This window comes from Otolemur garnettii, unplaced genomic scaffold (genome assembly GCF_000181295.1).
Source record: "Otolemur garnettii isolate 467f Iridium unplaced genomic scaffold, OtoGar3 scaffold00174, whole genome shotgun sequence".
Classification (NCBI taxonomy): Eukaryota; Metazoa; Chordata; class Mammalia; order Primates; family Galagidae; genus Otolemur; species Otolemur garnettii.
This window is the reverse complement of record NW_003852569.1, coordinates 3093323-3106217: the sequence shown is the minus strand read 5'-3', so window position 1 is coordinate 3106217 and position 12895 is coordinate 3093323. Positions and strand designations below refer to the sequence as shown.

The 12895-nt window shown below is 39.8% G+C and overlaps 1 protein-coding gene across 2 annotated transcripts in view; it reads left to right on the top strand.

The window, feature by feature from the left end:
* Window positions 1-202: 202 nt before the first annotated feature.
* The window catches only part of VPS45 (vacuolar protein sorting 45 homolog), an 82557-nt gene continuing 69864 nt past the window's right edge, over window positions 203-12895 (top strand). Inside the window, exons 1-4 of one of the 2 annotated variants that reach the window (XM_003800414.3) lie at window positions 203-567; window positions 1199-1333; window positions 5447-5507; window positions 11682-11761. In XM_003800414.3, the coding sequence (XP_003800462.1) occupies window positions 475-567; window positions 1199-1333; window positions 5447-5507; window positions 11682-11761 (369 nt within the window). In that variant the 5' untranslated portion in view covers window positions 203-474. The remainder of the gene's footprint in view (window positions 568-1198; window positions 1334-5446; window positions 5508-11681; window positions 11762-12895) is intronic. The other variant, XM_023519404.1, reaches the window with a different exon arrangement.

Genomic DNA, 12895 nt, shown 5'->3' with positions numbered 1-12895 from the left:
GTGGCTGGGAGCATTATGCCACGTCCCTTCCCTTCCTCCCGCACTGCCCACTCTTTAGGGCCTTAAAGGCAAATAGTGACCGAGGCCACGCTGTCGTTCTTGCCTCCGAGCAAGCCTTGGGCCAAATCCCTCCTTCGGCGAGGCGCCACCCTCTTCTCCAAGGCAGCAGGAAGGGCTTCAGGCTGCCTCAGGGCCTCCCGGACGGAAGATCCGAGGAGGGGTCTGAAGGAGCAGGTCTCAAAAGACTGCAGTCAGAAGACCAGGGGAGAATCGCAGCGCCTCAGCCGAGGCACGCCCCCTCCCCGCAACCCGTAACACAGCGGAACTACAACTCCCAGTACCGGGGCTGCACGGACTCCCGGAAACCGGCGCCGTGCCGGGAGGAAGCAGCTGAGACCCCGCTAACAGGCCCGGGTTAATTTACCAAGAAAAAGGGGGCGGGAAGGGCTGTGGGGCACCTGTCAATCCGGCACCATGAACGTGGTTTTTGCTGTGAAGCAGTACATTTCTAAAATGATAGAGGACAGCGGGCCCGGTATGAAAGTACTTCTCATGGATAAAGAGACGGTGAGTTTGCTTTTGCTCAGTATTTGTGAAGGAATCCTTCCTTCCTCACAATAGCTGGTCACATTCCACTGTAGGGTTTAGTAACTAAAGATTGTTAAATAAGGGTCAGTTCTGTGTGAATCTGAAAAGTAGTCTAAAACTTGCCCATTATCTTTTAAGTCTAAATTGCTCTAACCACGGCCCAGAGACTTAATTATACTCGGCACAATTTATTGGGAATCAGAAATTCTTTTTTTAATGTCTCTGGCAAGAAATCATCAATATATGAGACGGCACATTTGGAAGACTTAGAGGTAGGGTGTTATTTCCTTAAAAGTTGTGTTTCTAAAATAAAGCTGTTGGTGCTTTAGCTAAGATGACAAAGTAGGCTATGTGTTGTTCACAGACCAAAAACAAAACATTCAAAAAATTATTTTTGGAAATTTATGGATTATTCCTGTTCAGAAAGAGGATGTTTTTTCATTCAGGTACATTACCTACCTATTTTGGATGTTTAGTGAATGTTATTCCATGTTAGTATTTAAGTTTCCAGCTAAATATTAATGAAAATACAGGCTTAGATATTGCTGCTTGTTTTTATCATTCTAGACTAGCATAATCTTACTTAATTTTTCTTTTTTTTTTTTTTCAGACTGGCATAGTGAGTATGGTATACACACAATCGGAGATCCTTCAGAAGGAAGTATACCTCTTTGAACGCATTGATTCTCAAAATCGGGAGACCATGAAACACCTGAAGGCAATTTGTTTTCTTCGCCCTACGAAGGTACTGCATAAACTGAGCTGCCACCTTCCCAGGCAAATGCAGGACACTCTGATCTGAAACCACTAAGAAGGCAAAAATAAATTTATATTATCATCATTTGTGGCATCATAATTATCCTGATTTGTCGATGTTACAACGTTCATTCTTCTCTTTTCCATGTCTCAGCTCACCCCTTACTGTCAGTTCTTCCTTTAAGATATCTTTCAGGTTCACAGCTATTCTGAAAGCCACTAATAAACTCCTCTTAAAAGAGACCCACATCACTTTATTCCTGAAGTAACTTCCATAGCTGTCACACTGAACATCACTGCCACTTAGTCTGTATATAGCTATCAGTGTCTTTATTCACCTCTATGCTCAGGAACCTACAGTGGCTCAATTTTACTTCCATGATTAAATCTATATTTAGCCCTAGCAGTCAAAGCCCTCCTTTAGCTTGTTTGGTCCCCCCTTATATTTCCAGCTTTTCCTCTGCTCCTCCACTATAGCCAACTAGGCCTTTGTCATCCTTCTTTGTGCTCATTCCTGTAATCTGTTGGTTCTCCTCCCCTCATTATTTTAGTCATTTGTCCGTTTAGTTTATTTCCTAAATTTTTAGCTTGAGTCTTCCCTTTAAAAATCCTTTCCTATTTCAATCTTATATGGGTAAACTCTCTTGATTCATATTCATTTTCTTCAACTCCAGTGCACTTGTACCATGCTTTATGCATTTTCTAAAATGCAAATCTGATCATGTAACTCCTGCTTGAAATCCTTAAATGACTTACTGCTTTTATGGTAAAGACAAAACTCCTTAATTGTGGACTACAAGGTCCAGTGTGGTCTAGTTCCTTTAATTTCTCTGGCCTCATTCTCCTTTTTATACTGTGAACCTTAGCCATGCTAATCTTTCAGTCTGCTCTATTCCACTCAGTCCATCATGCCACAGAACCTTGCATTGGCTCCTCCCTATGCCTGGAACTTATTTACTTCCTCAAGCAAATCCTCCTGGGTTTTACTGACCAGGTCAAACCCTTTATAAGCACTCATAGCATCTCTTTTCTCTCCTTAATGCAGGTTGAAGTTGTATACAGTTTGTGAGATGGTATCTTTTTCTCACTTTTATATTCCCAATGCCTGCTACACAATGGACACTCAATAAATAGTTGCTAAATTAAGGAGTACATGCTATTATACTAGTTCCCAATTGTTTCATATTTGTAGCTCTTGGTTCAAGATGGATCTTAGAGATCACCTAGTTTATTATTTCCTAACATTTTTAATTAGAGAACCTCTTTCACAGCTGCATATACTGTCTCAACTTAGGAATTTTTTTTTTTTTTTTTTGGAGACAGAGTCTCTCTGTGTTGCCCTTGGTAGAGTGATGTGGCGTCACAGCTCACAGCAACCTCAAACTCCTGGGCTTAAACAATTCTCTTGCCTCACCTTCCAGAGTAGCTGGGACTACAGGTGCCTGCCACAATGCCTGGCGGCTATTTTTTTGTATTTGTCATTGTTGTTTAGCAGGCCCTGGCGAACCCGCCTGCCCTGGTGTATGTGGCCCGTGCCCTAACCACTGCACTACGGCATCAAGTTTCCTTAAAAAAAATTTCTTTTTTGAGACAGAGTCCCACTTTGTTGCCCTCGTGGTGTCACAGCTCACAGCAACCTCAAATTCTTGGGCTTAAGCAATTCTCTTGCTTCAGCCTCCCAAGTAGCTAGGAGTACAGGTGCCTGCCACAATGCCTGGCTATTTTTTGTTGTTGTAGTTGTCGCTGTTGCTTAGCTGTTCCCAACCAGGTTCCAACCCGCCAGCCTTGGTGCATGTGGCTAGCACCATAACCACTGTGCTATGGACGCCAAGCCTCTTACGAATCTTTAATACATATTGTCATTTTCCAAGCATGTTATGAAGAAGTAATTTTAAGTTTAAAATATTTGTTATTAAAAATAATTTTGACTTAGCACACCAACCACATGAAGCTCATCATTCTCTCTGCTTAAACAAAGTAAAAAATAATAAAAATAATTTTAGTGGTTGGGTACCTGTAGTCCCAGCTACTTGGGAGGCTGAGGCAAGAGAATCGCTTAAGCCCAAGAGAATTTATGGTTGCTGTGAGCTGTGACACCTCAGCACTCTGAGGGCAATGTAGTGAGACTCTGACTCAACAAAAAATAACAATAATAATAATCTGGGGCTTGGCGCCTGTAGCTTGGTGGCTAGGGTGCCAGCCACATACATGGGGGCTAGAGGATTCAAACTTGACCAGGCCAGCTAAACAACAATGACAACTACAACAAAGAAATAGCTGGGTGCATCTTACAAGGATACAGGTGAAATTTACTAAGTATAGAATATAAATGTCTTAACACAGTAACTAAGAAAATGCTGTGAAGGCTATGTTAGTCAGTTTGATGAAAATATTTCAAATTGTATATAAAACCAGCACATTGTACCCCATGATTGCATTAATGTACACAACTATGATTTAATTTTTAAAAAAGAAAGAAAGAAAGAAAAGAAATAGCCAGGTATTGTGGTGGGGCTCCTGTAGTCCCAGCTACTCGGGAGGCTGAGGCAAGAGAATCGCTTAAATCCAAGGATTGAGGTTGCTGTGAGCTGTGACGCCACAGCACTCTACCATGGGCAACATAGTGAGACTCTGTCTCAAACAAACAAACAAACAAAAATAATAATAGCAATTTTGGCTGGACACAACAGTTCATGCCTACATCCGAGCACAATGGGAGGCCAAGGAAGGGGGATCACTTGAGGCCAGCAGTTCAAGACCAGCCTGAGCAATATAGTGAGACATTGTCTCTGCAAAAATATAGAAAAAATTAGCCAGGATATAGTAGTGCATGCCTGTAGTCCCAGCTCTTCAGGAGGCTGAGATGGGAGGATTGCTTACACCAAGGTGTTTGAGGTTACAGTGACTGTGGTGATACCACTGCACTCTAGCCTGGGCAACACAGTAAGACTATGTCTCAAAAAATTTTTTTGATAATTTTTTCTTTTTTTTGAGACAGAGCCTCAAGCTGTCACCCTGGGTAGAGTGCTGAGGCATCACACCTCGCAGCAACCTCCAACTCCTGGGCTCAAGCAATTCTCCTGCCTCAGCCTCCCAAGTAGCTGGGACTACAGGCTCCTGCCACAGCGCCTGGCTATTTTTTGATTGCAGCCATCATTGTTGTTTGGCGGGCCTGGGCTGGATTCGAGCCTGCTAACTCAGGTATATGTGGCTGGCGCCTTAGCCACTTGAGCCACAGGTGCCTAATAATTTTTTCTTAAGATGATATTATAAAGTTAATTTTTATGCATTTTTAATCTAAATGACAATTTTTAAAAACTTTACCAATTTAACCAGCAATATTCATTGTTTACATTATTTTTAATTCTGTAAAGAAACATGAGTTTTAAAAACAAATTCAAAAAATTATATATCATGTTTAGAAGACCCAATTTTAACCATATGTCATAATCTCAAATATAGATAAAACCTGCATTATGATCATGTGTAATTGGAATTCTTATGTTTTGACCATATAAAAATCGACTTTATTTCTAACTTTCATATTTTAAAATAATGTAATTATAGAAAATGTCTTAGTCTGCTATTTGCAAATACTTCACAAACATTGCAGCTGTGCAGAGTCTCAGGACCCCGTAAGTTAATTAAAAAGTGAATACATTTAACTATACTTTCTCTTGAATGTTGATTTTTTTTTTAAAGGACGAGGCCCATTTTGATGTTCTATATAAAAATTCAGATTGGATGAATACAAAAATTTATAGACAAGAAGCTATACTAAGGCAAATTTGCAGAATTATTACCAATTTTATGTTGTGATTCAACATAAAATTTCATCCATGTCCTTTATATTTTTTAATCTTAATTTGGCCAAGATAATGTAGCTTGTTAATATTTAATATATAATATTAAATTACCTATGATTCTTCATATTTAATGCATTTTTTTTGTCCCCAGCCTTTACCCCACAGTATACACACTTAATCTAGACCTCAATATATAGTCCATTCTCAGTAAATAAATAAATCAATGTATGATTCTTATTATGTTTTTAGTATAGCAACTCTCTTCATATTTTGTTTCTTTGTTCTTTATTATCTAGGAGAATGTGGATTATCTGATCCAGGAGCTCCGGAGACCCAAGTACAGCATATATTTTATTTGTAAGTACATTCGTTTACTTTTTCAATCATTTAACTATATCCTAGCTAGTATGTTTCACTGAACATTCTCATATCATTAATATGGTTTATGGAATCTATCACTATAAAAATCTGGTTTATTTAATATCCTTTGAAAGTATTAAAAGTTTTGTGACCAGCATTCTTGGAAGTGATTTCCACTCATCATTGATGGCTTAGATAAAAAAAAATTTATGTTTTACTTTCCCTTTCAAGATGCTTTGTAAGTCCAAGGTTGTAAGTAGCCAAATTTCACATCTCACCTCTGCCAAAAAACAGATGTATACTTATTCCTATTTTGCACTTATGAATTGAGGCATAGAAGCCAATTTATTTGTTTTGAGGAAGAATATAAAACTTGAGTTTCATAAAAAGGCAGATTTATTTTACATACCAGATGAAAACATTTCACTTGTCTTTCCTACTGTATGTAATTGATGAAAATAGAAATCATGGGCTGCGCCTGTGGCTCAGTGGGTAGGGCTCTGGCCCCATATACCGAGGGTGGTGGGTTCAAACCAAGCCCAGCCAAATTGCAACAAAAAAAATAGCTAGGCGTTGTGGTGGGCACCTGTAGTCCCAGCTACTCGGGAGGTTGAGGCAAGAGAATCGCCTAAGCCCAGGAGTTGGAGGTTGCTGTGAGCTATGACGACACGGGGCTCTACTGAGGGCAATAAAGTGAGACTCTGTCTCTACAAAAAAAAAAGAAAGAAAATAGAAATCATCAGGTAGGTATCTCTATGTGCACAACTTTGTGGGGCATTGGATGGTAGGAGAGGTCTGGAAATAACCTAAGTATGGTTGCAATTTTATGTGGATTTTGGTACATTCTGTTATGGAATTTACATTAATTCTCCTCTAGATGTCACTGTTGATCTTCATAGGATTATAGTCTATTTGCTAACATTTCCAAAACCAAAGGCCAAACAATGCTGGTCATCAGGACATTTGAGAAGTTTTTAAGCTTACTTAAAGGCTTTAGAACTTTAGGGTTTTGACTATAGTCTTTTTTTTTAGAGACAGAGTCTCACTTTGTCAGTAGAGTGCAGCGGCGTCAGAGCTCACAGCAAACTCCAGCTTTTGGGCTTAAGTGATTCTCTTGCCTCAGCCTCCCGAGTAGCTGGGACTACAGGCGCTCACCATAATGCCCGGCTATTTTTTTGTTGCAGTTTGGCCGGGGCCGGGTTTGAACCAGCCGCCCTCTGTATATGGGGCTGGCGGTGTACTCACTGAGCCACAGGCGCCACCCAGACTATAGTCTTATACATAGTTTCTTCAGCATATATTACTACTTAATAAAGGCACCAAAAATTAACATTTGGAATAAGACTATATTTTATGAAGAGCTCTTTTCATTTTACTTCATTCAACTCTGGGTAGAACTGTAAAGTTGAATAAAACTTGCTAGTGAATTTTCAGTATACAGCACCCCTAGAGGTAAAAACAGGTAATTTTATTAGTCTGTAATATCCTAGGTTTTTTGTTTTTTTGTTTTTTTTGGCTATCCATAGGAGTTTTTTTGTTTGTTTATTTGTATGTTTAGAAACAGAGTCTCACTTTGTCCCTGGGTAGAGTGCTCTGGCATCATAGCTCACAGCAACCTCCAACTCTTGGGCTCAAGCAATTCTCTTGCCTCAGCCTCTCAAGTAGCTGGGACTATAGGCACCCACCACAACACCTAGCTATTTTTAAGGGGGTCTCACTCTTGCTCAGGCTGGTCTTGAACTCGTGAGTTCAGGCAGTCTACCTACCTCTGCTTCCCACAGTGCTGAGATTACAGGTATGAGCCACTGAGTCCAACCATTAGGACTGGGTTTTTTTGGTTTTGTTTTTTTTTAGAGACAGTCTTATTTTGTCACCCTCAGTAGAGTGCTGTGGCATCACAGCTCTCAGCAACCTCCAGCTCTTGGGCTAGGGCGATTCTCTTGCCTCAGCCTCCTGAGTAGCTGGGACTACAGGTGCCTGCCATAACGCCCGGCTCTTTTTGTTGCAGTTGCCACTGCTGGTTTAGCTGTCTGGGGCCAAGTTCGAACCTGCCACCATGGGTATATGAGGCCGGCGCCCTACCCACTGAGCCACAGATGCTGTCCATTTCAGGGGTATTTTTAATTAAACTGATAGTTTTGAAATAATTGTATATTCACAAGAAGTTGTAAAAAAGTAATAGAGTGATCCTGGATACCCTTGACCCAGTTTCTCCCAATGTAGCATCTTAAATAGTGGATAGTGCATGATCACATCCAGGGTATTAACATTGGATGTTAAAGTTAGATGCAGAACATTTTTGTCTCACGGGGATCTTTTATATCACTCTTTATTAGCCATATTGACATCTCTCTTTCCCCAACCCACTCATTAATCCTGGCAACCACTAATTTGTTCTCCATTCTGTGATTTTGCTATTTCAAGAATATTCTAAAAAAAAAAAAAAGTTCTATAAATAGAATCACACAGTATATAACCTTTTAGGATTGGCTTTTTTCCTTCAGCAAAATTCTCTGAAGATTCATCCAGGTTACTGCATATATCAGTAGTTCATTCATTTGTACTGCTGAGTAGTATTCTATTGTATAGATGTACCACAGTTGGTTTGTCTATTCACCACCATTGAAGGACATTTGAGTGTTTCCAGTTTTGATTACTACAAATAAAGCTGCTATAAACATCTGTGTACAGGTTTTCATGAGAACTTGAGTCTTCATTTCTCTGCAATAAGTAATGCCCAGAAGTGCAACTGCTGGATCCTATGGTAGCTGTGTGTTTTAAGAAACTGCCAAATGTTTTTTGGAGTACCACTTTATATTTTCACTAGCAATGCATAGGTGATCTGGTTTCTTTGCATCATCACAAACACTTGCTGTTGTCTTTATTTTTAATTTTAGCCATTAGATAGGTATATGGTGACTCCAGTATTTTTAATTTTTATTTTTATCTATTTACTTAGAGATAGAGTCTCACTTTGTCACCCTTGGAAGAGTGCCATGGTGTCACAGCTCACAGCAACCTCAAACCCTTGGGCTCAAGTGATCCTCTTGTCTGAGCCTTCCTAGTAGCTGGAACTACATCCAGTATTTTTTAGTCTGATAAAAAGGTGTAAACAATTTTGTACTTGGATGTGTGTGTGTGTGTGTGTCTGTTTTTTTCCCTGTGTTGCCCAATTTAAGTGGGCATATAAGAGAATCACTCTTGCTGAATCTCTTACCTAAAAATTGAAGTGATCATGAAGTACAAGACTCCCTTTCCCTCCAAAGAGAGCTCTTTGTAGCAGTTGAATTAATAAAGAATAACAAATGTAGTATTTATTCTTCTGATTCTAAAGATTGTTTGATTTGAACTGTTAATCTATAAAGGCAGAAGAAAAATGTAAAGTAGTTAGCACCAAATCTATGAAAAATACATTGTTGAGGCCAGGCACGGTGGCTCATGCCTGTAATCCTAGCACTCTGGGAGGTCGAGGTGCACAGATGGCTTGAACTCAGGAGTTCAAGACTAGCCTGAGCAAGAGCGACACCCTGTCTCTTAAAAAAAAAAAAAAAAATAGCCAGCAGCACCTGTGGCTCAGTGAGTAGGGTACCAGCCCCATATACTGAGGGTGGCGGGTTCAAACCCAGCCCCTGCCAAACTGCAACAAAAGATAGCTGGGCATTGTGATGGGTGCCGATAGTCCCAGCTACTCAGGAGGCTGAGGCAAGAGAATCACCTAAGCCCAAGAGCTGGAGGTTGCTGTGAGGCCACGGCACTCTACCATGGGCGACAAAATGAGACTCTGCCTCTTAGAAAAAAAAGGAAATAGCCAAGTGTTGTGGTGGGCGTGTATAGTCCCAGCTACTTGGGAAGCTGAGGCAAGAGAATCGCTTGAGCCCAAGAATTTGAGGTTGCTGTGAGATATGAGGCCATGGCACTCTACTGAGGGCTACAAAGTGAAACTTTCTCAAAAAAAAAATAATAATAATAAAGAAAAGAAAAGAAAGAAAGAAAAATAGACTGTTGAATTTCTTGGGTGAAAGAATTTCCAAATTTTATTTGATTGAAGCAAACTAAAATACATTTGTATATAGTAATGTTATTCATTACAAACTTTCAGTACAATTTATATTAGCACTAAACTGGCCTTTTCTTCATCTCATTTTTATAATTTTCTTTTTAGATACTTTTATGTCTACCAAGTCTGTTTTATAGCAGGCCCCTGCCCTCACTAAAAATACTTTTATTATAGAAATTTTCCGGTACATACAAAAGTATAACAGTGTAACAGTTTCCAGTGTACTTGTCACCTGGTTTCAGTGTTGTTGATTTTAAGACAAGGTCTCTCTCTGTTGGTCATAGCTACCTAGAGCCTCAAAGTCCTGGGCTCAAGCAATAGTCTTGCCTCAGACTCCTGAGTATCTTGGACTATAAGCATATACCACAATGCCCAGCTAATTTTTTTTATTTTTGTAGAGACCAAGTATTTCTATGTTGCCCAGGCTGGTCTGAACTACTGGGCACAAGTTATCCTCCTGCCTCAGCCTCCCAAAGTACTAGTGTTACAGGCATGAACCACTGCACTCAGCCCAGTTTCAACAATTACTGAGATGTGCCCAATCTTCTTTTACCCATATTACCACCTATTCCCCCACTATTATTTTGAAGCAAATCTAAGAAATATAATTTTATCCATAAATATTTCAGTGTGTGTCTCTAAAAGATAAGGACTCATTTTTTAAAAAATCACAATTCTAGGCTTGGCATCTGTGGCTAAGTGGTTAGGGCGGCAACCACATATACTGGGGCTGGCGGGTTCAAACCTGGCCTGGGCCTGCTAAAACAACAACGACAAATACAGCAAAAAATAGCCATGTGTTGTGGTGGGTGCCTGTTGTCCCAACTATTGGGAAGATTGAGGCAAGAGGAGCACTTAAGCCCAAGAGTTTGAGGTTTCTGTGAGCTGTGACACCATGGCACTCTACTGAGGGCAACATAGTGAGACTCTGTCTCAAAAAAAAAAAATTCTACCCACACAATTCTATTACACATAGTACATCCAAATAAAAATGAAAAATAATTTCTTACTATTTTCAAATATCCACTGTTCACATTTCTCATTTTTTCATGTCTTTTTAGTTTGTTTGAGTCAGTAAAGTCCATTGCTATTAGTTAATAAATTAAGTTTCTTTAGTCTTCTATAGGTCTCCTCTCCATCTCTGTCCCGTCCCTCTCTCTTTCTCTCTGAAATTTATTTATTCAAGAAACTCTTAAGTTTTTCCAAGCCTGGATCTTGCTAATTGTATTCCCATGAAGTAGTTTAACTTGTTCCTTAAGTTTAAAATGTTATCCTCTAGTTCCTATAAATTTGTAGGTAGATATAGAACTTTAATTAGATTAGGATTCTATTTTTTTTTTGGCAACAATATTTGATAGGTGATGTTGTGTAATTTATTTTGTTGTCTCTTCTTGTGATAGGTGCTGATGTTCAATGTCTAGGTCCATCCATTGATTCATAAAAGGTTGGAAGAAATGATGCTATTCTTTTTTTTTTTTTAAGAGACAGAGTCTTACTTTGTCACTCTCAGTAGAGTGCCGTGGTGTCACAGCTCACAGCAACCTCCAGCTCCTGGGCTTAGGCAAGTCTCTTGCCTTAGCCTCCCAAGTAGCTGGGAGGTGCCCACCACAATGTCCGGCTATTTTTTGTTGCAGTTTGGCCTGGGGCCGGGTTCAAACCCGCCAACCTCAGTATATGGGGCCAGCGCCCTACTCACTAAGCCACAGGCACTGCCCCTCCTTTGTTTTTTAGCTGGGATATTTCTATAAGGAAGATTTTTCCCACATCTACTATTTGGTTAGCTGATGGTACAGTTTACATATAAAAGACAGGATAGAAGCTTACTTTTGTGTTCTTATTTTTTATTTTCAATATAATTATTTGAGTCTTTAGCATCCTTCAATGCCTCTAGTGGTGGCCTTTTTGTGTTATTGTTGTTGCTGTTATTATATGAATTTAACATATTTGTGCTACTTATTCCAATTTTAAGGTGTTTGACTTTGACAAAGTTTGGTATCACAAGGTGCACCAAACTTCACTTCCTTGTTAGACTTTAACATGTTAGGCCCATTTACGTCTAACTGTAGCAGAGATGATCCCCTTTGAATCAACTGTAACCCATACAACTGTTTCAGATTTCAGCAATGTGATCAGCAAGAGTGATGTGAAGTCACTGGCTGAAGCTGATGAGCAGGAAGTTGTGGCTGAGGTCCAGGTAAACATACCGGGCTTGGAAGATGTCTGTTATATTGGCCCTTTATAAATATTTGAGTCTAAAAAGAAGGTTTTATCTCAGAAAAAGGGAGGCTATTGATTAGACAAAATAAATGGGCATCAGACTATACTTATATTTAGAAAACTTGGAAGAGATATAAAACAGAATAGGAACAGAATCAACAGAATTAGTAAGGAGATTGGGCTTATGAATTGATAAGGGTTCCAGAGGGTTGGGGACATAGTCAAATATATATATATATAAACTTTTGTAGTAGATTTTTCATTATTTCTACTGTTTTGTAATTATTTTAATTCCCCCACATTGACTATTATTACTCAGTTATTAATTAAGCAATATTTATATCTATTTACACTTATATTTCACTAAGTTTGGTTATATCATATAGTATATATTTTTTTGAGACAGAGTCTCACTTTGTGTCTTTGATAGAGTGCTATAGCGTCACAGCTCATAGCAACCTCTAACTCTTGGGCTCAAGTGATTCTCTTGCCTCGGCCTCCTGAGTATCTGGGAATTTCAGGTGCTTGCCATGGTGCCCGGCTATTTTTAGAGATGGGGTTTCGCTCTAGCTCAGGCTGGTCTTGAACTTGTGAGCTCAGGCAATCCACCCACCTCAGCCTCCCAAGTGCTGGGATTACAGGAGTGAGCCACCACACCTGGCATATATCATATAGTATTATGTCACATATGAAAATACTGGGGGTACCAAAAACATGTATGCACAGTTTAAGACATGTTGTCTATGTTTTACTTTTTGAAGTTGAATTGAATTATGGTAGCAATGTGTAGTATGACATTCACTCAAAAGATGGCATTAATCAAATGAATGCTAGCATCACCGTGCAACAGGCAGGACAGTCAATGAAAACGGCAGGAGCACGGTTGTTATTTAAGAAACATAAGATTGGCTTGGCGCCTATGGCTCAAGCGGGTAAGGCGCCAGCCATGTACACCTAAGTTGGCAGGTTCGAATCCAGCCCGGACCCGCCAAACAACAATAATGGCTGCAACCAAAAAATAGCAGGGCATTGTGGCAGGCGCCTGTGGTCCCAGCTACTTGGGAGGTGGAGGCAGGAGACTCGCTTGAGCCCAGGAGTTGGAGGTTGCTGT